Source organism: Cupressus sempervirens, chromosome 3 (assembly GCF_028749045.1).
Source record: "Cupressus sempervirens isolate cs-2001-9-10 chromosome 3, ASM2874904v1, whole genome shotgun sequence".
Taxonomy (NCBI): Eukaryota; Viridiplantae; Streptophyta; class Pinopsida; order Cupressales; family Cupressaceae; genus Cupressus; species Cupressus sempervirens.
In genome coordinates, this window is record NC_143120.1 from 384,418,473 (window position 1) to 384,445,816 (window position 27,344).

The 27,344-nt window shown below is 33.8% G+C and overlaps 1 protein-coding gene across 7 annotated transcripts in view; it reads right to left on the reverse strand.

Moving 5' to 3' along the window:
- Positions 1 to 11,263: 11,263 nt before the first annotated feature.
- The window catches only part of LOC149566619 (FAD/NAD(P)-binding oxidoreductase family protein), a 333,421-nt gene continuing 317,340 nt past the window's right edge, over positions 11,264 to 27,344 (reverse strand). For 6 of the 7 annotated variants that reach the window (XM_089819921.1, XM_089819916.1, XM_089819920.1 and 3 more), the window contains 4 exons: positions 23,840 to 23,890; positions 23,594 to 23,650; positions 23,388 to 23,429; positions 11,264 to 11,582 (listed from right to left, as the gene is read on the reverse strand). In XM_089819921.1, the coding sequence (XP_089676047.1) occupies positions 11,472 to 11,582; positions 23,388 to 23,429; positions 23,594 to 23,650; positions 23,840 to 23,890 (261 nt within the window). In that variant the 3' untranslated portion in view covers positions 11,264 to 11,471. The remainder of the gene's footprint in view (positions 11,583 to 23,387; positions 23,430 to 23,593; positions 23,651 to 23,839; positions 23,891 to 27,344) is intronic. The other variant, XM_089819919.1, reaches the window with a different exon arrangement.

The following is a 27,344-nucleotide window of genomic DNA, read 5'->3' on the forward strand; positions in this document are numbered from 1 at the left end:
TCTAGACATTTTATTTATGTTCTATTGAATGTTCACGTGAATGTTCTAATGAATCTTACATTTCAATGTTAATGTGAATGTTCTAATGAAACTTATGTGTTAATGAATGTTATTAGGCGATAATTCATGAACATTAGCAATTTATTAATAGAATGAATGAGTTTTAAATGTTAACAAGGAATTTAGATGTTGAGGGGGGGCGGGGTGGGAGTGGGGTCAATGAACTTCCACCTTCACATGGTTAGCCTTGATTAGTAGATAATATTAAACTATTCTCGAAACTAGGTGAAGCTCGACATTAACCTATGATTGCATGACAACTAATTGTGTGAATCTCTTGGTTTCAGGCAATGCAGAAGGACGCCATAGTCAAACTCATTGATTTATGAAATTTAGTTGCAGTGTATGAAGTATTCGAAGAATGGCTTTCTATGGGATTGTCTCAAATTATTCCTCTCTAAGGTATTCTATTGTTGAGATTATATTTACTAATGAAAGTATGGTTTATCATGAGTTCAAGGCCTAATTTTGAATTTGATTTGTGTTGATCATATATTGTGATGAAATTATGATTGATGAGTGAAGGTCTGATTTTGAATCTTCTGAATGTGATTTGTGGTGATTATAAATGTATATTTGCAGATGCATATGTGGGGGCATGGATCATAGTATAAAAAAGGGCCAGATCAGATGTTACTACTGTGCAGAGGGCTCTCATGGTCGAGAGGTCTCCCACTTAAGGTTGGCAGAGTGGGCAAATGCCTCAAGATAAAAAAAATTTATGCTTACAATGCTGATTTTCTTTCCTTTGCAAGGTAATCCACAATTTGCTTGTTTTGAGAAGGTTCATGTTCTTGTTTGAAGTAGCTTTGAAAAACATTGTATGACATGCTCCATGAGATGAAACAACAATAAGAATGAAATGTGATCAACGTGAAAAAACAACTACCAATTTTTTATTTGTTATCTAAACTTTGATGTTCAATACATTTTTGTTCCTATAGTTTATGTTTAAGTTTGAATATATTTAAATTAGATTATGTGATTTTTTCTTTTATCAACATTTTGTATCATATTTTTAACTATCTATAATTGACTACTAGATAGCTTATTATGGCATTGAATCATAGTGTTTGATCCTAAATTCATTTCTTTATTGAATAACTCATGATGACATCAAATCGTAGAATTTCATTCCATAACTCATGATGAGAATGAATTAAAGAATTTGATTCAAATCATCCTAAAAGAAAAAAGTAACATAATATATTTCAAACTGCTCAAACAAAAATTATGAACTGTTAACATGAACATATATAGATAGTGTTATTTTTCTAGTTATATAGAATGTTCTTGTTTACATTGTATATGGCCCTTTCAAATTAGGATATATAGAATGGATTGAATTGCTTCAAGATCTATGTAGTTTACATGTAGCTAGAACTAATTTCTCTTGCCTCATCAATTTACCAACTGATTACACCAATTAAGTCATGGTTTTCCTTTGATTGATTTATAAAAAATTGTGACTTAATTAGTGACTTGTTTGGTATTCGTGGGGTCCCAACTTTGGCATTGGATACACGATTATTTGGTTAAATTTGAACAAAATTTTGAACTTCTGCTGCAATGATGACCAACTTTTACATTGTAAGATTCAAGCTAGATTTAACCGCTTTAGTGCTTTTACTGTTGCAAATGTATCACATGTTATTTCTATCAAACAAACCTTGTGCCATTGTTATGTACGAAATTTCAAAACAAACAAAAAATCTCTTTATGACAATCGACAACAAATGTATTTCTTCTAAGTTTGTGAACCAATTGTGATTACCATCATCACAAAGTTGTTTTGTTGTTTAAATCTCGCATTGAGGTTGTGAACCAATTTTAAATATCATCACCATGTAGCAAGCTTCATCTTTTGCATGTACTTATCCAAAGCACTTTTTACCTTAATATTTGGAACTTGATTTATTTTAATGTTGGTTCAGTGACTATGACCCCACATGTTGATTAAAAATCTAGATTGTAGAAATCAACAAGCACATACAAAACATTCTAAATATTTTATCAGTTAAAGTTTGTCATCCTAATTTTACCTAATATACTATTAATCTCTTCTTATGATAAAAAAATATAAGGAAAAAGTCTGGGTTGTTTGTCTTTACAAAGAAATTCTGACCATGGGCTAGTTTATAATGTTTCTTATCATACTATAAGACCTGTTATCAGAATGTAAGAGAGCATAAGGAATACAAAATGATTGAAAACATCCTGACAAACATCTTCTTTGTCCTCGTTGCCCTCAAGATCAATTGATAGTCGAGAAAGTTCATCATACAAAACAAAAACAACAACAATGACAACGATGAAAACAACTACAATTACAGAAGAAGAGCTAGTCATAGGCTCATGGATGTCCTACTCAAATCGATGAATATTCAGCTGCCAGTAACTCCCTTAGTGAACAGAAGGATGAGAATCAAAGAATGATATGGACATAGTAAATGCATCTGAATCTATTTGGGTGTGAGCTATATGAATTGCATGGGCTGGTATGAGTTAAGGACTAATAACTTCTTCCCCAAGAAGGAGAAGCTAGAGCCACATTTATGGTACCAGAAGCCAGAGCCACATTTATGGTACGAGAAGCCAGAGTTAGTGACACATTTGGAAAACCCAGAGATAGTTGCAGTGGCTCCAAATTAGCCTTCTTTTGTCTTTGTTTTTCTTTAGATTGTTTTGATCTTCCTTCTAATTTTCAACAATTCTATATGGGCATTGATGATTGTTAATTGTAATTTTTTTCCTACAAGCTTTGTGCATAATAATTTTGATGTTGACCGTTAACAAGTTGAATGGTTGTCATTTTAATGTTGAATTGCTATGGTTTAATAGGTTTACGTGTGAGTGTTATGGGTTAAGCAATGGAGAAATCCTAAAGAAGTGCTATGTTTCGTAGTCAGTGTGCTTCAAATTTTTTTTTTTCCAATGTTTCCAGAGGAGTGATGTCTAGCCAAACTACCGAAAAGGAAGAACGAGAAATTGATTTTGCAGGCAGATTGTATGAGTGTTGCAAGAAAGAGAAGATCTGAAAGCTTTAATCACATTGGAGGGTATGCATCAAATACTTATGCCCAATTTGCATTTGTAATGATTTATTAACGCATCCACTATTACATTCAAATGTACCAGATTAGGAAGATGGTTTTATAAAAATAAATTCACTACATTAAGGCTTTATTCTTGAAATTGATACCCTATTTGTCTATTGAATTTACTCTAAGATTCTTGATAGGACCATTCGAACATATAGGACCATCTTAAATTATATTTCTTTTTTTATAATGCAACAATCTATTGCAATTGTGACGGCTTGTCCGACAGGCAACCATCGGTCAAACAACATTATCATCGAATTTCGTCTCAATTAGAACAAAAACTATTGATAGATGGTCATCGCTCCAATGGCGTTATTGTCGAACAACATCTTCGTTGTGACGTCCATTCCAACAGATGGCTATCAAGACTGTAGCAATGTCGTTAGCACTGTGATGACCTTTTGAAAATGTAGGCCGTCATAGTTGTGACTGTAAACCAACACACATACGACGACGTAAAGAGGAACTCTTCGCATTGCTTTTTGTCCCAAATTGCGATGACTTTGTCGGTTGCAATTGCAACAGACACCCTTTCTATTGCAATTTGCGTCAGTAAAAGTTTGATGCCCATTCGACGAGGGCCAATTTATGTTACTGTCGCTCGGACAATAGGTGGCCATTGCAACTACGACGACCTTCCATCGTAATTCAAACCCAAATGTAGTAGTGTGATCCTTTCAAAGTTTGACATAGTGTAAAGTAATCAAAGGACAAGCCATAACCGATCAATTGGCTGATTTCTCAATACAAGAATGCACCTATTCAAGTTGACTTTACAACTGAACACCACATGTATATGATTGCAAGAACATGTAAGATGTTCTTTGATGGATCCTTTATGCAAAATGGTTCAGGAGTTGGTGTGTTGTTTGTTTCTCCCCATGGGTACACAATTCCTAAGTCTTACAAGTTATTGTTCCCATGTATAAACAACATTGCTGAGTATAAAGCTTTAAAAAATTGACTTAAGATGGCCATAGAATGGAGAATCACAAAGTTACACATCTATGGGGATTTACATCTAATAATCAACCAAGTCAATGATGAATATCAAACAAAAAATGAGAAAATGATAACCTAAAAGAAAATGGATGATTCCTTGAAACAATACTTCACATTTGTCACGTTTCAGCAAATCCCTAGAGCAAAAGAAAAAGCAACTGATGCTGTGGCTACACTTGCTTCACTCCTTCAATTAGAGAAAGATGAACCCAGATTTGAATTCCTGGTGGAAGAGCTACATCATCCTATCTATGACTCCGAAGAAAATCATGTCATTTGTACCCTTGTTGGTTGTGAGTCATCCGGTTATGGTGTCATTTACCCATACCTTCGTGATGGCATTATACCTAAAACCTTTAACCAATCTGAATACAGAAACCTTACCCAAAACGCCTCTCGCCATTCCCTTATCTTTGGTGATTTGTATAGGAGGGGTATAGATGGAACACTTCTTAGATGTTTAGGGTAATATGGTTAAGGATCTAGCCTATAGTAGCTTCATCAGGTTTTTTTTGGCACCTAATCTTCTACTCCTCATACCCCAAGATCATTTTGAGAAAGTTGATAGGGGTTGCCTTGTCAATTAGAAGGTTCTTTGGAGGTGGTAGTTTGAGATTGCTCTACCATAAGAAGAATCTGTGGACAAATGGTATTGTTAGAGTTTGAAAGCTTGCAACCTTCAAATAAAAATAATAAAACAAAGACAAGATGCAGTGCAGTGACTTTAAAAGAAACAGTAGGTGCTGGTAAAATGTGGCTATCCACAAGTTTGACTGCATGGCCACATGAAATCCACTATCAAAATTTAAGATCATCCAACTTTTATTGGGTTTGGAAATTGATAAGACATAAAACCTTTTTTTCTTGAGCAAAGAGATATCTCCCATTTGTTAGTTCTTGCCAAGGGAGGGAACTATTGCCTAAGCTAAACTTTAAATGGCCATTAAACTTTTCCTCTTCAACCAATAAACATGGCTTCTTTTCTTATTATTACATTTTTGTTCTATGTTTGTGAACAAAACATGATTGATATTTAAGGGTTGCTTGTAAAATATAAATGCTAGCAAATTTCGGTTGGCTAAAGTAGAAGGTTTATTAATTCCCATAAAAGAGAAGGCAAAGATATTGAGGGAGGGCACGAAAATAAATGTCCAAAGGTCACTATTTTTTTCAGAGGGTGCTCATACAAGAATGCATTCCAATGACTAATCATCATATTCACATGATATTTGTTTATACACGATAGTCACAATGTGATTTTCCCAAAGCCAAAAGCTTTTAATATGTTGATTTCCAATTCACAAGACACAGGATTCCAGTAGAGACTAATCATTTAATTTTGAAAATGGTATCCATCTTGGGAATTGTTGTAGCCTACAGGTGGAAAAGAACACTAGGTAGATGTTGCTCTAGTAAGGAAAAAATTCAGAGTCGGCATGCAATCTTGCATGGTTTTGTCCAAAATATTTTCATTCACAGAACAAAACCAATGTTTCTCATTTGTAATTGTCCAAACCTTTCGTCTTCCTTCTTTGTGAATTCAAATATTGCTATTAAAAGCACTAGGTGTTTTCTTTTGAACTTCACCCGAGATTGTAAGTAGCTTCTATTTACCTATTATATCATATATTTAAATCTGGTGCTGCAATTTACAAATTAGTATAGATTGACAAGATTAAAACCACAGATTTTGCAAGTAATCACTATTGAAGGACATCGGCTCACCAAAAGAAGAAGTGTTGTCTACATTTATGTTTCTGAATAAGAAATATTGTCTACAAATATGTTTCTCTAACAAGTACTCAATAACTCAATTTTAAATTCATCAACATTCTGTCATAAAAATGTTCAATCAACTAATTTTAATCTCAATTAGAAAGATTAAATTACAACTTATTTAGTTTCTTAAATCTTTCAATTGACGCAATTGGAGTATGTAATGGACAATTTTGTAGCTTAAGCGATGAGAGTGCAACTCATGGTGTTTGCCCCAATTGGTGAATCCCTTGTTTTATGCTTCTTTGCTGAACCAATCTTTTGAGATGACATTTAGTTGTAATCATCCCACTTGTGTTTGAGAAATTTGTTTTGTATCTTTATCATATGAAGACAGTTCAATAGTAATTACTAGATTCTTTTCTTAATTAACACATTGCAAAAATTGCCCCTCTCGCATAGGGAAATATGATGTTGATTTTTTTTAATTCACTCTAAAATTTTATAGAACACTACAAGTAAATTGATTACTTTTTATCTGTAATAATTGATAGAACTTTTCAAGCTCAAAAATACCTTTTTCTTTTGATAACATATTTTTTCCTCAATATTTGCTTAAAGATATGCTTTATTGCAACTCTTATATACCCCTTTGAAAAAATTTACATAACAATATGTTAATGCTGCTAATAATATAGAAAGATGTTTTGGTTATCTTCAAGCTCTCTATTAACAAAAGAGACTAAAAACATGTTTGTTTTACCACCTTATTATCACATCGTTGTATTTGTTTGATACTCCACTTGAGTTTATTTTGTAGATTATGACTGATATTCTAGGATGTCAGAGCTTTCCATTATAAATCTTCTTCTTTTGTATCAACATTCTAGTAAAAGGAACAAGTGCTTTTAGTTCCTCTACAAACCTCAGTTTATCCTTTTAAAACCACATCTTTACACACCTTCAATAGTTTTTGAATAATTTTTTATGTGATTTTCCTCAAAAGACAAATAAGTATAGGTTGGGCTCTTCCATATTTGGGACCCTTCTATTCAAGTTTGTCTTTTCCCTCCATATCTGAATGTTTCTTTGGAAATTTATGATCTTAAAATATGAATGTTTTACCTTGCTAGAATCAATGAATCCCAATTCCTTTGTTTTGAAAATAGATCCTTCTCTTCAATGATATTACCTACCACCATTTCCATATCTCAAAATTGTAGTACAAATAAATTGGGAGCATTGTGACCAACGATTGTTTAGACGGTTATATCCTTTGGATTGTCACTGTTTGGTATACATATATAAAATTTATTATATTGTTATGATATATCATTGCCTTATTTGTGCCCTTGCACATTTTATTACATGTAGCTTTTAATTTCATCATTTGACAATGATCTATTACACTATGTGAACTTCATTATGTGAATGAAATTGACCTTGAAGGATATGAAAATATCGTGAATAATTTGCTCCATCTAAATACTCTTTCATTAGTTCACTTTCTTATCCGTATGATTGTATCCTTTTCATAGAAGATCATTGTTTTATTTGATTTCTTTTATTTTTGCATTGTGGGAACCTGTTAATGGACTTATTGTTGTCCTCGCCTCAATAATCTGAATATGGAAAAACTATTTCTTCTCAAATGTCCCACATTGGCAATCGACTTTTCTTATGTACAACTAATGACATCCTTTATTGATCAAAACTGTCAATTTCATTACAAAATTCTATCTTCTTTCTTTTGATTATGATTAATGGAATCTAATGTTACTATTATACTATATGTTTTATCTTCCCTGCAATCAGTTCTTAACCATCCAGGAAAAGAAATAAGCATGAAACTAATAATCAAAAGTGAGAAGAATTTGTGTTTCAAATGGAGTTTCCATCTATCAAATCTCACCTTACGTGGTCTAAGTGTATCTTTAAGCCTCTTAGTAAACATACTGTTGAGGTGCCAAAAGAATTGGTATGGTACCATATCTTGACTACCTTGTATTGCGTGGCTTTTTCTCAATAAATTTGAGATAGGATTTCTATTTTAGTTTTTTAGGCTCTGTCAATTGCAATAAGCTCTCTCTCTCTCTCTCTCTCTCTCTCTCTTCTTGACTTTTCAAGCGATGGTTAGATCTATTTGAGTTCTCACTGTTGGTTAAGGATAATGAAATTTTGGTAGGATTGTTTTGTGGTTGGAATATTATCAGAAAATTGCCTTATTTTAATGTCGGAATGTTTAATTCTATTAATCATCTTAAAATAGATGATTCATAATATTATGTTATATGTTACTTAATCATATTTGTAATAATAAATTATATTATGTAATATTATAAACAATATTTTCTTTATTTATTATAATAATTTAAATAATAATATTTCATAGTGTATTATTATTTATTTGATTAACATGATTATGATTATGATTATATTTAATTTACTTTTTTGTTTAACTTTGTATTTAGGCTTATCATTCAAATCTAGCTTTGAAAAGAATACATTACATTATGGTCAAGGATATGAAGTTTATGATCCATCAATGTATAGTTCTGGGGCTTAACCTATAATTGGGGTTATCAATAGGTGAAGCATAGCCATTGCCTACCAAACTTTATTAGTCCATTTTTTCCCTTTTGTTATAGTTTTTTAAAACAATTTATCATAAACATATTATTTAGTTCTTTGTTACATTTATAAATTGGCACCACTTTCCCTATTACTAGGAATAACTTAATTATAGATCATTGATTAAAAAACTTTCTTTTCATGTGTCTTATTTTTATCAAATTCCTATTTTTATGTTGTCTATAGACCAAGGTTCAATAAATGTCAACATCAAGTGTAATGGACACTTTTAGCACCCACTTGAGCACAAGAAAGAGGAAATATTTGATCATTTGGCACCTCTATATGTTAAAAAGTGAGTATTTCAATTAATTGTGTTTTATAGTTTTTAATAGATGTGATTTTTTAATGGGGTTGGATGTTTTTATTTAATGCAAAAGTCTATTTTCTTGACATAAATTGCATAATCATTTGTATATTTTTTTTTGAGAAGTTAGCACAAGAAACAATACTTGTGTGTGGCCAAAGTGCTCCACATTATATTTTTATAAGAGTCCATCACTACACTAATTTAGAGAAGTGTAATTGACATAAAATATAATTAAAAAATGCTTGAACAAAAGATTTAAAATTGTTGAATTGTTATTCATAAAGATTTAGATTATTGTTTTTCATAATAACTAAAATTTGTGTTCTTCGAGAAGAGTATATCATGTTATAGTGACCATGATCATGGTAAGATCTAATGTTGAGAAGACAAATTTGTCAATTTTTTGCATTATTCTTTAAAGGGTACTAACTCAATGGAAGAGCACCTATTGTATAAGGAGAATGATGGTGGTTCAATTCCATTGTGCCCTAATATGAGAAAATTAACAATTAAATAAACTACCGTATATACTACCCAAAAAACTACCAAATCAACTACCATATATACTACCCAAAAACCTACCAAATATACTGCCAAATAAACTACCAAAATTATCAAATAAACTACCAAGTAACAACAATAAACAACTAAATCAATGACCTAAGAAATGATTAAAATAGTTTAGTCATAAATTTGGTTGGGAGATAAATGTTTGGCAATAAACTACCATTGGTCACGTGATCAAAATTAGTCACATATCTACAATTTTTAGTAGTTTATCTAGTAATATATTTTTGTTTTTTTCACTAGTGTACAACTTTGTGAGTCTTCTGACTTAGTGATCTTGAATGGGCTCTCTTGTTTTCCTAGATTCGAACTCTTCACATGTTGGCCACACGGTGGTGGTGCTAGCGTTGTTGACTATGTTCTGTCTACTGTCTCCTTCATCCCTCTCATTTACCACTTTACCATATCTCACCTTCCTTTGGCTGACCATGCCCCCTTAGCATCACCCTTCGGGGATCCCTGACATCTTCTCCCCCTTGCTTATCCGCTTCTTCTTGCCCCCCTCTTTCTCCCCCCATGCTTGCACTTCTTTTCACTTCTCCGATGGTGACGCAAAGCTCTTCATCCATCACCTCAAATGACTTCTCCCCCAAGACCCCTTCCTCGACTTCGAGGACATCACCTCCATGTTCCACTCACTTGCATCCGCCTTGTGGGAGTCTGCCCTTCTCTCCATTCCCCACTGCACCTAATCACTTACCCCTTGCCCCACTCGCAGGACTTGCCCCATGAACTAGTGGTTTGATGACGACTGCAAATCCTTTCATCGCATGCTTTTCTTTGCTCCATCCACTACTGCTTCCTCCTCTTCCTCTCAGTTGAGGCTCGACTACCATCACTTTCTTTGCCATTAGAAATGGAGGTTTACTTTACTGCAGTGTAAGTCTCTTTGTGCCATGTTTTTCCAGTTTGTTTGGTGCTCCCCTTGCTGGTGTTTGCCCTTTGTACTGTTTCTAGTCCCTTAGACCCTTGTTGGTCTCTTGTTGGACATTAATAATTTTTAAAAAAATCTTATCTCATAATTTTTATTCTCTGGTTTGGTTCTTGTTCTTGGGTCCCCAATCGCTTGGAATACTAGGCCAAATATCTCTTGAATTGAAGTTACTACAAGGTTTATTGTTGAATTTGATGATAAACAAAATAAGTTTTTGTATGTTCTTATAGTGGAAGTTATTTGACTCCTTTAGAAAAGGATAAATGAGGAAGGTTTTCAAAGTAAGAAGAGGTCATTCATTAGGTTTAATTTAAAACTCACACACTATTTCATCATGTCACATGTATCAACTAGTTTATAAATCCTGAAGAGCAGATTTGTGATCCTTGTGCAAGGTGTTGCAATCATGTAGACATACAATTTACCCACTATTTCAACATCTAGTGACATGCTAGACAAGAAGAAGTTGGAGACATTAAGACAACTGCTGAAAGAGAAATGTACCAACATTATAGAGGAGAATGCACTGATCAAGAGTTCACATGGAGTGAATGCTCCTAACTGGGAGAGAACAACAAAGATCCCATTGGTGGTGGACCACCCTATTGGTAAATTTGAGACAAAATAGGTCCAATGCAACAATGACATCATTGGTCCTAGACACTAACAAATTCCCAACAAAATATGATAATCTCTATTCCTTGGTTTTCCATGTATGTATATCTGTATAAGCTCTGCTTTCTCTTTTTTGGGATGATGATGTACTTAGTGTAAAAATGTAGAAATCCTCACATCATCTACAATTAACTTCTTGATATTATAGACAAACCTAAGGGCACATACACTAATTAAATTTTTGATTATCCTAGCTCTGTAAACTATTATTAATAAAACAAATTTAAACTAAATAAAATATACTTGTTTTCCAACTAAAACACATTGTTCAAGTCTAGAATGTCCACTTTATTCGACTAAGATTTACTTCATATTAAAACTAAAATTATGTTTTTTCACAAATTATACAACAACCCTTAACACAAAGCAAAATCATCATATGATAATCAAGTTCCTCCTTTGAAAAACAACATGAAAATAATTTAAGCGTAAATAATTGTTTAAGAGAACGTAAATTGGAGCCAAACATTTTCTATGAAAACGTTCCATTTTTTGATGGTGACAACATTGTATGCCTACTTATTGAAGAAAGTGCCAAATTTCCAATAGTTGTTCCCGCAATATAACCTCCTGTCCATGCATTCTATTCATACATAGTGCAATAAGTCATCATTCATTAGTTCATAGGTATCTAAAATATCAAAATCAACATCTTTAGGCAAATGTGAGATATACTGTAAAATATAAATGATAAGAAACTTGCAATTTGCATATTATCAATAATTAGTATAAGATTTTGAAGCAACATGTGCAATGAAGATTAACCTCTCAACATTTCACTCACTTAAACAAACATTGAAGAAAGGAAAGATGTTACCTTATGTAGGAACAATCTTTGACAAACACACTACTTCATCAACAATCTAACTATATGCTTGATAATGAAATCGATACACTAACTCCACTAAGTTAGCTATTGACATATGCTATGTGAAAATTTGAGTCTAGGGTAACCAAAATTCTTGTTAGTGTGAATTACCCATCTTTAATCTGCACGTAGAATTTTTCTAAGGGTTGAGTTGTTGCTTCATTGGGCCTAGGTTCTTCGCATTTTATTGTATATCTTGCATAATGCTTAGTTAATTATTGATTTAATAATTTTCTCATCTTAAATTTTGTATTTGATGGCTAACCTAACAAATAGACTTGTTAATTTATAGATCAAGTGGTATTAAAGCATGTTCTATTTGTGTGGAGTTTGTTGTGCCTTATCCAAATGAGTTCTAAAATTGCTAAAACTAAAGAATAAGTATAAATAAATAAATATTAAACCTTGGCAACAAAATTAAGTTTCCAGAATTTGGAAAGTGGGCCTTTATCTCCATATGTGGAGGCTACAACATTCCAAATAAAGAACCTTGTGGAGAAACTAAGCTAATGTGAGAGCAAGAGATTTCACTTCATACAAGGGGTTGCCCAAGGAAAACTGAGTCTCCAAAATATGTCTCAAGAGGAATCCAAGATAAGAGAGGAGTTTTTCTCATCCAAAGGAGATGTAAAAGATATGGCCCCTCCTTCATTATCACTTCCACATGTGTTGTTTCATGTGGGCAAGTGTCCTTTTCTATTGGTGCAAAGGGTAGTGGTTTCAATGTTTGCATGGATAACGTAGTTGGGTGAAGCCCCACAATTGATATGGTATGGATGGTGGTGCTGATATCTTCATTCTCGTCCATGTCACCTCCCTTGCTTGTTGCAACCAAAGTAACTTTGTCAACACTTTTTCTTGCAAAAGACATCTCAAAGGGATTTGTCTCCTCCTGAATGTCATGTCAAATGATTCCTTGTTGGTACACCTCTTGACATGGACACTTTCTCATTGGCTAGTCACTTCCTATTTGTATGTCTAGTAGAAAATATAGTCAACATAGATGGATCCACATGACGAAGTGGCTTGCAATCTTGCCATTCTTGTGTAGGCACCAACATTCATACTAAATACAAGTAGAGGCCAACAACATGATGTGACATATAAATTGACTTGTTCTCCAGTAGAAAGAGCTCTCATATTCTATCATATATCATTCTCACCCAATTATATATTTTGCTCATGCTGATTCCCGCCATAAGATTCAACTTGCCATACTGCTACATTTGATGCACATCTAGCACATATGAGGGGACTTTTGATCATGTGTGAAATTCACTTCTAAGTAGATATGGAGAGGAACGTCTTTCACTCTTTGAGTGATACTAATATTACACATGCTATTCTAGTCCTTTTTTGATAGGTCACTTCTATACACCAATTCTAATAAGCGTTTCTTTTGTGCCTTAGCTATAATGTTCTTTGGTAGTTTCTTAGGCACTATGTCTCATCTACATAATAAGCCAAACATTGGTAAACTTGGATGGTTGGAAGGAGATAGTAATAGATTACAGGTCGTGAGGTAATAGTAATTTGGTGAGTATAGCAGTCATACCACACCACCATTGCCCTCAACACCCATCAAAATCCCTAATATCGACTACAAGCATTTGCATTGCTTTTTCCACCTCAACATGCCTGAAAATTTTCTTTATTTTGTCATTTTCATATGCTTAGTGCCACTAAGTGCAACATTCTACCACTTAAACCTTCCCAAGTCAGGGCATCAATTGTAATTTTCTTCTAGTTCTATAGTCATGTTAGCATCCTCTAGTTCTTTGCCCATTCAGTGATATAATAGTCTCCTTTATTTTTTGGGTCTCCAAATCTAATAGTCACCATTTGTTTCTTGAAAGGCTTTTCTTTTTTATTGTCCTTTTGTAATTGAATTTCAAATTTGAATTTGTCGCCCTTCGTTCAATAGTTGTTGAAGATGGTTCAATAGCTCTTGATGACCTCCAAGTGGCAAGAATACCTATATATATCAAACTCTATATAGTGTTGGTAGTTGCCAAACAACTAGTCCTTAGCACCAGTCGATAAGATGGACTCTCTCATATGGCGGGGCTTTGTATTTGTATAGAAACAATATCATACAAACCCCTTTGCACTTGCAAAGATGTAAACTTCTGGTGTAGTACGATGGAAATAGAACATGGGAATCTTTGTTTGAACATGAGTATTTGTTCATATGGTAGAGCCAAGATTCAAATACAATGCGGGTAGTGTATTTAGTGCTTCTGTACAATGATAATGAATAACATAGTCCTTCATATAGAGTCAAGAATAATGTGTGGGATTCATATAGTGGCTACAAGAATGCATATTGTATGGTGATGGTTGAGTAATGAATCACATAAAACAAGCAAATAAGTATCTCATACATTGTCATGCAAAATTATGCTTTGTATGATGTTGACATGGAGTTGAGTCCATACGATGGTAGACCAAACTTTTCTTCATACAACAAATTGAGATTGTATGGTAGCAATAAAGTAGGAATACTATATAGTTGCAAAAGAACATATAAAAAGTGACCATGTAGAGGGAAATCTGAAGGGTGACCTTACAGTAGTAGTGCATTTAAACCTTCACTTAGCATTAAGTCCTCACCTTTGTCAGTTTCCCACACTTCTTTTGCATTTTTTTTTTGCGAATGGTAAATAAAATTGATTCTCACCCCCTTTTTATGGCTCTTGCTCCTTATATAGGGGTTTTATTCTTAATTTTCTGATTTTTCTGCCTCGACATATGTGACTCTTTCTTTCTTTTCTTCTAGTTCCACTTTCCTTTTAAAATATCTTTTGAGATTTATTTTCCCTAGTTTAGATTTTTTAAATGTTATTTTCTTGACATGCATGCTTTCCAAATGAAACTTTAATTTTCGTTTTTGGTTTTCATACTCACCTTTTGGTTGCTTTTTGGTTTCCTTTGCCTTCTTTGTGTTTCATCTTTCTTTTTGTCTACCTTGGTTCTTTATGAGGTCTAACTTTAATTTCTCATCCATTGTGCCACCAACGTATTGCAAAAGGCTTCTTGTAGCACTGGTTTTCACAAAATGTTCCCATATATTCTAAATCATATATCTTATCCACGAAGGGAGCATGCCAAATTCCTTTAAAACTCTTCTCAATGTAACAACCTTCATATTATTGGTACACATTACCTCTTCTCTAGTGTTGCAAATTGTAGGCGACCTCACTAGGTTTGGGATTATCTTCTATAGTGAATTAGAAGTTGGTAATGGGGAGTGTCCTTGCCTTTCTCTATACAATGTCTTATGACTTCCGTGTTATGCCATTATCACTTTGCAGTGAATATGTCATCCCCTTTGCTTATCATCTTTAATTGATGTTCCAATGTCTTTCCACATTCCTTAACTTTGAAGAAATCCTCTTCACCATGATATGGACTCCGAGATCAATCTCCTTTGCCTAGTTCTCATCCTCAGATGTCACTCCCTTCACCATTTGTGTCTTAGCTTGCTCTTCCTTCCTTTTCTTTTCTGTCTCTTCATCAATATCCTATGCATATACCTAAACTTCACTCGCTCATATGGTGCCTTCGATATCCAATGTCCTTTGCTTGACATCTATAGTGTTGCGTATCAAATAATGCATTTGTGAGGTGTATATGAACACAAGGAACTACAATTCCCTCAACATGTTTTCATGCTAGCCTTTCCTCCTTACTTGGAATCCACTCTTCTTCTAGCATGTATGGTTCATCTTATACCCAATAGTCCAATCCCCATGAGTAACATATTTGAGCATGTTGATTCCTATGATTTGTTCACCACCTCCTTCATTGGTCTGTTATCTAGGGTTTTTAGTCTAATTGCTCCGTTTTACCCACTTCCCTAACTTCATGTAGGGCCCAAGCCAACAAACTTTGAACTTCTCTTCCTTGATTATGCAAATTGATGACATACTACCTCCCACCACTCTTGATAGAGAGTGTTTTCTTCCAGTTACGGTTCATGTTTGCTGTTAAGAAACCCCTTATAAGAAGGGACTCATACACCTCCAATGAAATGACAAAAAAAATTAAAAAGAAGCATCGAGTACCAATAATTACCTTTTGTGCTATATGTTTTCCAATTAGTTTGATGTTGTGTTGGTCAACACCTACCAAATGGAAGGTTGGCGACTAGAGCATTGGTTTGCGGAGGGCCTTCCATGTCTCCTTGGGCAATATATTCATTCCAAATCCTCTATCCACGATAGTATTTGTTAGTAGCAATGCAACCTTCCTATTGATGCCTATCACTAGTAGCATCGGGTCAGTGGCGCAACCATCTTTCTATTCCTTTGTCGTCTTGTTGTTATCTTGGTCGCTTGTGTTGTTACCAACTACATTGGTAATGACCACCTTTCAACGGAGACATGGTCTCCAAAAGGTGTGGTACCCATACATGTATGGTGACTTGCAACATCTATTTCATGATGTTCCTTTCAGACACTGACTGCAGGAGAGTACTTAGAACATCATGCAAAGTTCATTCCTCCTCTATCACTCATTCAATATTGACCTTGGGTTCCCTTAGCCTTTCCTTCTTAGTACAAGGATTAGGGTATGTTGCCTTCTTGACTTGAAGCCTAGTGATCACCAATACCTCCATTGAGTTTTTTTTAAGTCCAACATGTTGACCCCTTCTTGCTTTAGACAATTGGTGTCCTCGTGATTTCCCAAACCAAACCATTTGCACAAAACATATTGGATTTGAATTCTGGGTGTATTACTACTATTGTTGTTGTTTCCTCACCAGTTGTTTTGATATCCACCCGACAAGGCATTAGAGTATGTAGTTGGCCTTGTTGGCATGGTTGGTGGAATTGCCTTCTCTCCTTGGGCGAAGAGCACTTTTATGCTCTTGACCTTTAAGTTGTACAAGCACTCCTTAATAGAGTGGTCTCAGTACTTGACACATATTGCAAAATAACTTCTTTGGGTAATTCACTTCTATATGGCCTTCGACTTTGAAGTTGATGCACCACAATTCCTTGCTATTCCTGGTACCGACCTTTCATTTCTCTTCGCTCAACTCCATTTGATTATGTCTCTCCTGATGGCGAGTACAATTTTAGTTTCTCCATCGATGCTTTCATTCGTACTATCGTCATTGATGACCTATTTCTTCCCTTAGGACATTTTGCTTAGGGGTGGATGGATTGGATCCACAATGATAAATAAACACAAGATACACAATATAGGCACTCATAGAAATTATAGAATCATTTCATTGCCTGATTGATAAAAAAACATTACATTGTGCCTCTTTTATAGAGGTCTTTGATTGTTTCTAGAAACATCTAAATTAGCTCACATAAGACAAATAGACTTTTCTAGAGCTATCTACACATAAATGACTTCTAGAACTTTACATAATTAAATATTAATTTTACCTAATCCTATTTGGTAATCTTGTTAATCTAGCTGGAGTTTCTAGACTCATCTAGTATCTTTTTTACAATTTCATTTGAGGGGAAATTACAAATTCCAACACTCCCCCCAATTTCAACCTCAAATGTTGTTGCATACAAATCCAAATCCTTTCTTTTGCCTGATGCCAAAATGCCATTTTCTAATAATCTTCGTATCTGTTAATGTCTTCATTAATAATGTCTCCCAAGGCTACGACCTTTAATTTCTACAAACATTTTGTAAGCAATTGGCTGCCAACGATATCCTCTTTTCATAGGATCCATTGATAATCTTGCCTCATCTGTCACAAAAGTTGGTGACAGGGTTCACTAATAACCTTTTCCCTCTTTGATAACTTGCTCTAATCTATTTCCGAATGCTGCAACATTCCTTATTACACTTGAACAATTGTACTTGAATAAAACTTTGATCATTCCTGCAATTCTTTGCCAATTTGATTCATAGCTTCGTCCACAATCCATTTTTATACAACCTGCCATAAAATCTTTATTGCACTCTCTATCAACATGTCTTATAACAATGATTTTTCAAGCCACAAATATTACAAGGATGTATATCCCAACATCTATCCTTTGTATGCCCTTTCCTGTTACAGTGTGAACATTGCACAATCTTTATGCTTTCAATTGATTCTCTTGAACCTTTATTTATCTTTCCACGGCCTACATCATATCCAAGACCTACATATTTTGGCCTGATTGTTGTCTCAATCGGATTCCTTAGTCCCTTTTCGTCCTTTCCTAGACCTTTATCTTTGAAACCCATTCTTTCCATAATCTTCAAAACAATATTGTCATTATAATAGAAGTTCTATCAATACAATTTTCCTGTTCATCATTAGATTCCTTTTCGCAAACAACTTTAACAAAATCACATTTCTCAATCCCATAATCACTCAAATCATTTGTGTCACAAGATACATCACATACAAATGGTTTCACATTCAAACATTCTTTCTCTTGTTTTAGAGTAGACAATTCCTTCTTTAACATATTATTTTCCTCTTCCAATTTCTTCATATTTTCTTCTAAAACTTTGTTCTTTTTCTCAGCATCATCAAACAAATTTAATTTTTCTTATAATTCTTTATTTTTCTCTCTAACCTTGCATGTTTCATGCACTTGCCAATTATGTACTTCTTCCACAAATTTTAGCCTATCCTCTAGCTCTTCCATTCTCTCTTTATATTCACTAATTTCATTTAAAAGTCTACATTTTTCTTTTGACCTCTCTCTAATCATTGCAAACTTTTCTGTCTCTAGTTTCAATAATTTTTCTTTTAACAATCCATCTGAAGAGTCAAATTTATATTTTCTTTTAACACTCTTTTACCTTGTTTTCCCCTTTTTAATAAACTCAAATCTATCAAATGAAAGTCCAAGCCCCTTCTTAAAACACAAAACTAAAAACATTTGTCAACATCAAATTTCATGCTTACCGTGATTCATATCGACACTTCTCTATGACAACGACTGTGATTTCTTTTCATAGACTCAATGCACTCTGCAAACACTTCAATGCCTTCTTCACAATAATAGTCTCTTTCATGGAAACAATAGAAATCCTCCACAAACAGGGGGCTCCAAAGCAATGCTTGCTCTTTCTTCTAATACACCAACAATTCTTCAGCTACTCACAACTTCCACATGATTTGACCCATTGGCGGACAACAACAATCCGACACTTCCCTATTTCAGAAGATATGATCTTCACTATATGACCTTCACATATTGACTGCACCAAAATATCACTTGCTCTTTCATCACAATTTTGTTCAACCTTCTATTCAACCTGGCTTTGATACCGATTGATAGGGGTGGATGGATTGGATCCACAATGATAAATAAACACAAAATACACACTATAGGCACTTATATAAATTATAGAATCATTTCATTGCTTGATTAATAAAAAAACATTACATTGTGCCTCTTTTATAGAGGTCTTTGATTGTTTCCGGAAACATCTAAATTAGCTGACATAAGAGATATAGACTTTTCTAGAGCTATCTACACATAAATGACTTCTAGAACTTTACATAATTAAATATTAATTTTACTTGATCCTATTTCGTAATCTTGTTAATCTAGTTGGAGTTTTTAGATTCCTCTAGTATGTTTTTTACAATTTCATTTGAGGGGAAATTATACATTCCAATAGATGTCCATTGCCTGACTATAGGCATCAATGTATGAATAGGGGGTGCCACTTTCAATTTCATCCAAATAGAAGGAATTAATCCTTTGATAAACCACCTCTTTTTCAACCTATCAACTAGTTGATTTTCCAACTTACCAAACCATTTTCTTAGCTTGCAATTGTAGGCTTGCACATTCTCATTCTTTCCTTGTCTTGTGTTATAGATTTATGCCACTATCTTATTATTATATCCTCACAACTTAAATTCTTCTTCAAATTCTCTTCAACTCATCTCATATTGTTTGGTAAGCTCTCAGTAAATGTTTGTACTACTTGATGCAATCCATTGTAATGTGGCAAGGAATGCCTGAAATTAGTAGTCGTGAACATCCTCACCATTGGCCTTCCATAGGGTCACATAAGTTTCACAATGGTGGGTAGGATCCTCTAGTCCATCCCTTGTGAATTTATGGAGCTTTTTCTTCTCCGAGGTGTTCACCATCTTTTTAGCTTGGTCAACACTGTGTATGTTACACTTGAATGAATCTTTCTTTGCATTGTCGTGCCTCACTTTCACACTTGGGCATGCACGAGCTCTTGTCATGTCCAACACCATCATCCACACCTTCGTCACCTCCCTCGTGTCTGTATTCCTTTTTCCTTGTTATACTTGGTTCCGACCCCATATCCTTGCTTCCTCTAATATGAATAATTTCTTAAACATTCTCAAATAATTTAGCTACCCTATGAACAATGGCTCTTTAAGACTGACTGGGAAGGAGAGGGATTAAAAATCAGAGCTAGGAATGCAATTGATTGCTTTGTTTATTCTCCTCTTTTTGAAGAATGATTTAACCCCCAAGTGGATAACAATGCATTGATAAATGATTTTTCAATATCTATGGAGTCGAACTCTGATTCTTCCTCGTTTGTCACTGCTTGTACAAACAAATTAGTTGCCTAGTTAGGAAGATCCTCTCCAACCTTGTTGGGGAATGGTAGGTTCATAGCAATCTCCTCCCACTTGTGTTATGCATGTTGTGTCTGTCCTTTCTTGTTGGTGGGCTCCAACCTTTCTCTACTTCGGCTTCAGTTAACACTTTGACTTTTGGTTTGTGGTAGGCTTCAAGAATCCTTGATGATTCTCTATAACCATCATTTCCTTTTACTTTGCTCCTTGATTCAGATAGATCTTACTGATGCTTCTCCTTCTCTCTCTTCTTTCTTTATCCTAGTATGTCTTCTTATGTATTTGTTTGGAAGAAGGGGCATTAATTGATGGAATTGTTAGAGGTACGGTATATGTTAGTGCTATGCTCTTCCTTCTCCCTTTGGTTCTTGTCCTCATATAATTGTAGTATATTGTTTCTCCCTTTGTTTTCCTCCCATTGTTCTTGTACATGAATCAAGTTCCAAGCCAACAATCTAGGAATGCTTCAAAGAAGATCATAGATAGCTGATCGCATTGGGGTTTGTCTCATATTGTGCCTTCACATACCACTTTCTCTTCAGATTCCCTTTGCATGTATTGGTCAACCAAAACTTCCCACATGTGCAACAAGTCATCTATAAGCTGATCCTCTCAAGTTTCTTCCCTCTTGCCCTCAACATCACTATAAGTTTCCAATACTCCTTGAGAAAACATGCGACCCATTAATCTGTCATCCCACCTATTGGCCTTCCTTTAGATCTCCAAATTTGCAAGCAATGAAACCAAAATATTTATTTCCTTTTGTGTGTGTGTGTGTGTCTAAGACTTAAAAATGAACTAGACTATAAACCAAATACTATTAACATAGCAATTATGAGAGAATACATAATAGGTCAATTGTTAGAATGATGTATCATTGCATTTCTACTGTAAAGTTTGTACACTAAAAAACATATGACTTGCTTCGAGCCAAATACAAATAGTTCCTAACGGGTGGTGAGGTTGCTAACTATAAACAAATGGCAAACTTTAAGTACAATTTTTTATTAAACCAAGCGTTATTTAATTACTTGTCGTAGATTTGTTGTGCACATTTTCAATGTCTAATGTGGCTACACAAGCCTTTTCTTCAACTTCCTCAAAGCGGTCTAAAGCCCTTAGTCAATTGAAAATATTTATGTCGGTAGCCCAAATCCATGGATGATGCTCTTTTCCTTGTCATAAATGTTGTGGTTTGAAGGGCACTAATTCTGTCTGCCTCTCCTAAATGGCTCCTTGTAGCACCTTCCTTCAGATGTTGCCCTCTATACTTGCAGTTTCATTGCCTTGCAAGAATGCTCCCATAGTGGTTGCAAAAGGTCTCTCTACAGTTTCCTGTGAGTCCTCAAAGTGGTCTAATACTACTGGGTTGTTGTTTCAAAATGGATGTGCTTGAGGGCATACTAATGGTTTAGAGCCTAAATTTTTGGTGGGGCTTTTTCCCTACATTATCTCAGATTAAAAGATCAGTTAGCAATGCCAAAGATTCTATCTTAGAGATATGTGCTAAATAACCTAGGCCTCATGTGTTTTTGGTAATAGGATCATTTTGATGAAATGTGCAATGATTTCACCAATTCTAGAATTTGAAGAAGAGGTGTTGGAGAAAAAAAAAACTCATTGCACATTCTTTAATCCATTGTTTCAATTGTTAATGGCCTTGCATTCTAGAACTCAAAAACTAGGAAAAATAAAATTGGCTTTCACTTATGCAGGGTGTGGTTAAAATTTATCCAAGTGCTCAAAGTTCCTTTGTTTTTATTATATTAGTACAAGGAAAAGGGTTTGATACTCTTTGATCATAGTTGGGCCTAAGGTCACCACTCGCTTTTGCTTAGACCTTGGCATTCAAGTTTTAATCCTTTTATTTTAAATTGGGTTCGTATTCGTAATCTTCCCCTCAAGTTTTGCAACAATTCTTTCAAATTTATAGGTGATCCTTTATGTATTTGCTTGGCAGTAGATAAGAACATTTCTGAATCTTCTGCTCACATTTGAGTGGAAATGGATTTCTACAAGAATTGTTTTGCAGTCATGATCCCTTATGTTGCAGGTTGTCCTTGGGTACAAGTTTTGCATTATGAAGGTTTTATGCGTGGCACAGAAGATGCTATGAAACTGGCCATGTAGTAACATCTTGTCAAGTCGAAAGTATAACTATAACAATGTTCACGGTGGAAAGATCCACTTACAAGTCAGCCAAAACATTATCTTAAAGTGCAGAAAGAGAATGTCTTTGCAACAACAGTTCCTTCGTCCACTTCAGCAAGGCATATTAAAAAGTGAAAGTTAGATTCCCAAGTTTTCAATGAGAAATAAGTTAATGTTCCTTTGCGGGTTCATTTTGCACAGCTCAAAGTGCTTGAGAAACCTGCGGATCAGAGTAATCTTAAGGAGGGATATAAAGATGAAAAATGGTTTATGGTGTAGAAATGTGAGTGACTTCCTCTTGAATTGATTCGAGACACCTCTGCTTCTATTCTTGAGGAGAAGATTTAACATTGTAAGCTTCTTGGCATATTTGTATTTCCTGCCAGTTGCTTTTGCCTGATTCATTTTCTGTCCTTTCTTTTAATTAATATTTTGTTTGAGTGGTCCCCATCCTTTGCCCAGGAAAAGAAATGTAGCCTCTCAAATACAAGAAAATGCATGGGCCAGATAAGATATTAATAAACTACTGAAATAAAGGTATACAGATTAAAACAAATGACATTTGTTGCTAGTACTTGACTAGTAATTTTAAGAATGTTCCTCCAAAAATCATCATCCAACATCTTAATTTAATCTTCACATTTTAGGAGAGTAATTTTTTAAAAATTGTAAATAGTTTTTTTCAAATCCTAATTTGTGAGTGGTGATACATGAAATAGATTTGAAATCCAACTCTCCCATCCCATTTCTTTCCATGAGTGAAAAAACAACTTAGGGAACAATACAAAAAACAAAACAAGATGAATTGATGTTACCTGGAAATTAAAGCCACCTGTTAATCCATCAACATTTAACACCTAGTCATCAAGAAAGCTTCACTATTAGCCATATAAGGCATATTATAAATACTCTTATCTGGACAGATATTATTCACATTTTTGAAAAAATCTATAAGATAATAAGCATTAAAAATTTAATTGAATATTTTAAAACCATATTAAAATGCTAAGAATAAACATACTTCTCCAGCAAAGAAAAGATGAGGACACATTCTGCTCTCCATGGTCTTCAAATTGATCTGCATGTCCCAAGAAAGGTTTCATCATTGTGAGTAGACAGGTTTCACAGAAGAGGAAATCAAATTACTAAAGGTGACAACACACTCCTGCTCCAGAAATAAACAGACTTTTATATTGTAAATTTCTGTCACAGCGAAAAATGGCAAAAAGTAAGTTGTTAAAATTTTCACAAGATGAATTCAGCAAACCTCAGAAAGAGGGACTCCTCCAGCTGTTACAAACTCGTCCTTGTATTCACCCTTAACCCAAACATGACAAATTAGGCAATTGTAAAGAAGTCATTTTCAGCATCCATAACATATAAAATATAATGATACACGGAGATTTTTTTTAAGCATCTACCTTATGTCATAAACTTACCTCTAAGATCTTGTTCATTACAATGTTACATCATACATGACCAATTTAATTAGAATGTTACAATTTGTATTAATTATCAGAAAAGTTGGCTCCATTTACCATTATTGTATTTGGAATTATGTATTTATATGTGAATATATGATGAATGCCGTGCATCAACTTGTAAACACAGGTTCAACAAATTCCTAACAAAACAATAGATATGCTAAGTCTACAAAAAAAATACAATCAACACAAACTATACATGTATAAATGATAGAAGATCCAACATTTCCCCCTTTAGTACATCATTATTTTGAAGTACTAATAAAAGAATCTTAAAAAATATCAAACTTCATACAACCAAGAGGCTTGGTGAAAAGGTCAGCATGTGTTTTCGAGTGGAGAAGAATTAGAGTTGAATATTATTTTGTTGAACATGTTCTCATATGAAGTGGAAATCAACTTCAATATGCTTGGTCCATTTACGACACACTAGATTGCGAACAAGCTTTAGATACAATGATTATCACATAGAAGATTGTGAATTGATTTTAATGTACTCCCAATCCTTTTTATATGTGACATAGCCAAACTACTTCACATACTGCTGCACTGTCTACACATTATTTTTCTTTTATTCAAGGACAAGAATTTTTTTCTTGTTTCTTCCCCAAGAAATAGGACGCTATCTTAGAAATAAATAAATAAATCCTAATGTCAAACTTTATCATTAAAAAATTTGCATTATCTGCATAACAACAAGGAATTGATCAGTCTTTTCATATTCAAAACCATAATTATTTGTACCATGGATATACCTTAATGCCCATTTTGCTTCTTTCCACTAACACATCTTTGCTTCTTGAAATGTCCCCTTCTTGGTTGGTTTGTGGGATTCGGGACAATTACCTTGAATCCCTCTTCTTATTAATTTTTTTCAATCCTTGATACTACTAGTACTTGTAGACTTATATAATTGATAATGAATAGATATTGAAAAGATTTCCCAGACTACTATATTTATTCTATCACTCTAGTAGTTGTTCTTATCAAATTGCCAAATATAAACCTTATCAATTTTGATGTTATGGAATTATTTGTATGTGTCAGATATAGCTATATGTATTATGTGGTTGAACTCCTCCCACTTACCCCATATAATTATCATTGTAATGATTTATATATAAATATCAATTATATCAAAGGCTTCTAAAGACTGAGGAGATTGATCAATAAGGATGTTGTTTAATATAAATTGAAAAGTTCTCCACTTTACCCTTCTCCCTTGTTTGATCTGTTCTGATATATTTATGGTTTTTATATTGATCTGAACATATACGCGATAAGATTTTCTTTGATTTATATATGAATAACAGTAACACATTGTTCATATATAGATGGTTGAGTAAATAAAGTTTTTAAAAACTGATGGTCACTTGGATGAGTTTGATCTTCTTTACATATCTCATTAGAGGAAGAGATTGCATCCTTTGACGATTGGTGAGACATCTCTCTTGCCAACTGCATCTTCCCCCATTTAATAATTTTATCATACTTTTAACGAGTCACTGTTTCAAGTCTCATAATTTAGCATAGCCATTTTCTCTGACTTAATCACACCTCTTGCTTTTGTTTATTTATCACTACCTTTTGTCTTTGAATAAGAAAGAAAATTTTGTCCTTTCTTTTAGTAAGACAAATTAAATTTTGTCTCTTACGGATAATATAGATTGTTGCCACTTTCAAAGTTCTTGCAGCATATTGTAATAAATTGACTATGTTTAAGTAGTCGTGGCTCATTGATTGCGTAAGATATTAGACATATTATTGTTTAATTAATTATTTTAGCTGATTATTGTATTATTTTATTAGTAATATGTTATATGATATTTGGTTATATTATTTATATTATAATCATAATTATATTTTATTCTTATTTATTAATGTTTATAATTTAGTATTATCATATCTTTAATATTTTAATTTTACTATCACTATTTATTCAATATTACTCTTATTATTTACTATTAAATTCTTTCAAAATGGGGACATCATAATCCGCCTTTCCCCAAAATTGCTTGCCCTCAAGCAATGCCTTTTCAATATGAATGGCTTTAGTTGCACAATTTTGATAACATCTTGCCTCACAATAGCCCTTAACGAATGGACATTTAGACATATAATGCCTTTGCCTTAACTCCTTTCTAGGAGTTTCAACATTCAATAAGAATGTCCTTTTATCTAATCACGAAACTCACTAAGATTGTCCTTGATCTATCTTGACACTCACTAAGAATGCCCTGATCTGGTTTGACACTCACTATAAATGTTCTTGATTCTTAACACTCACTAAGAATAACCTTGATTCTTGACACTCAGTAAGAATGAATTGATTTTGTTTGAAATTCATTAAAAATATCCTTAACAATCACAAATAATGTCCTTGATTCTTGACACTCACTAAAATACCTTGATTTGATTTGACACTAATTGAGAATGTCCTTGGCACTCACTAAGAATGCCTTTGATTCTTGACACTTCTGTAATAAACCTGACTAGATCATAACTTTAACAACTCCAATTCTTAACAAATTCAAGAGTTTAGCAATTCGTCAAAGACTTGGCAAACATTCTCCAATTGCCAATACTACTGAATATATATGCAAATTCCTCTAGACTGAACTAATCAATGATCTATGTATTTTCAGTAAAAATCGCTAGATAAGTTATGATTCTACAAATGATGAACCAAGAAAATTCACTATTCACTTTCTGTGCTTAGTAAAAGTCTGCAGATTTCAATTAACAATGATAGCTAATGACAACTTGGAGTGCCAATACCATATCAATTTCAAATTATAATGAGGAACCTCTAGCTTTTGCAGTCCAAATCTGCAGTGAAACTGAAAATACCAAAACCCCAACAGTAGTGACGCCAAATCTGGAAATGCAATGCCAAATTTCACAGTGACAATCACCTTCTTTGCAGTGTGTAGGTGATCAATAACAGGCCCTAGTAATGCTAAAGGGAGTGGTAATTTCCAATGCCCAGCAACAGATGTAAATACAAAATAATTACTTCTACCAAATTCTCCCAGCTCCTCATTGTCTTCTTAGCAACATATACAGAAAGAAGACTCAGATTTTCAGCCTTGAACAAGTCTCAGAATTTAATCCACAATACTTCAGCTATAGATTAAATGCACACCCAAAATCCAACCCTTACACTTCAGCATGGGCACAAACTTCAGACTCAAAAAAGCCACAAAGGCAACAAAAGAAATATTCAAGCGTGTTTTTTCCAATGAAATGAGCTCATATTTGTAATCCCTTGTTGACAAAAATTTCTCA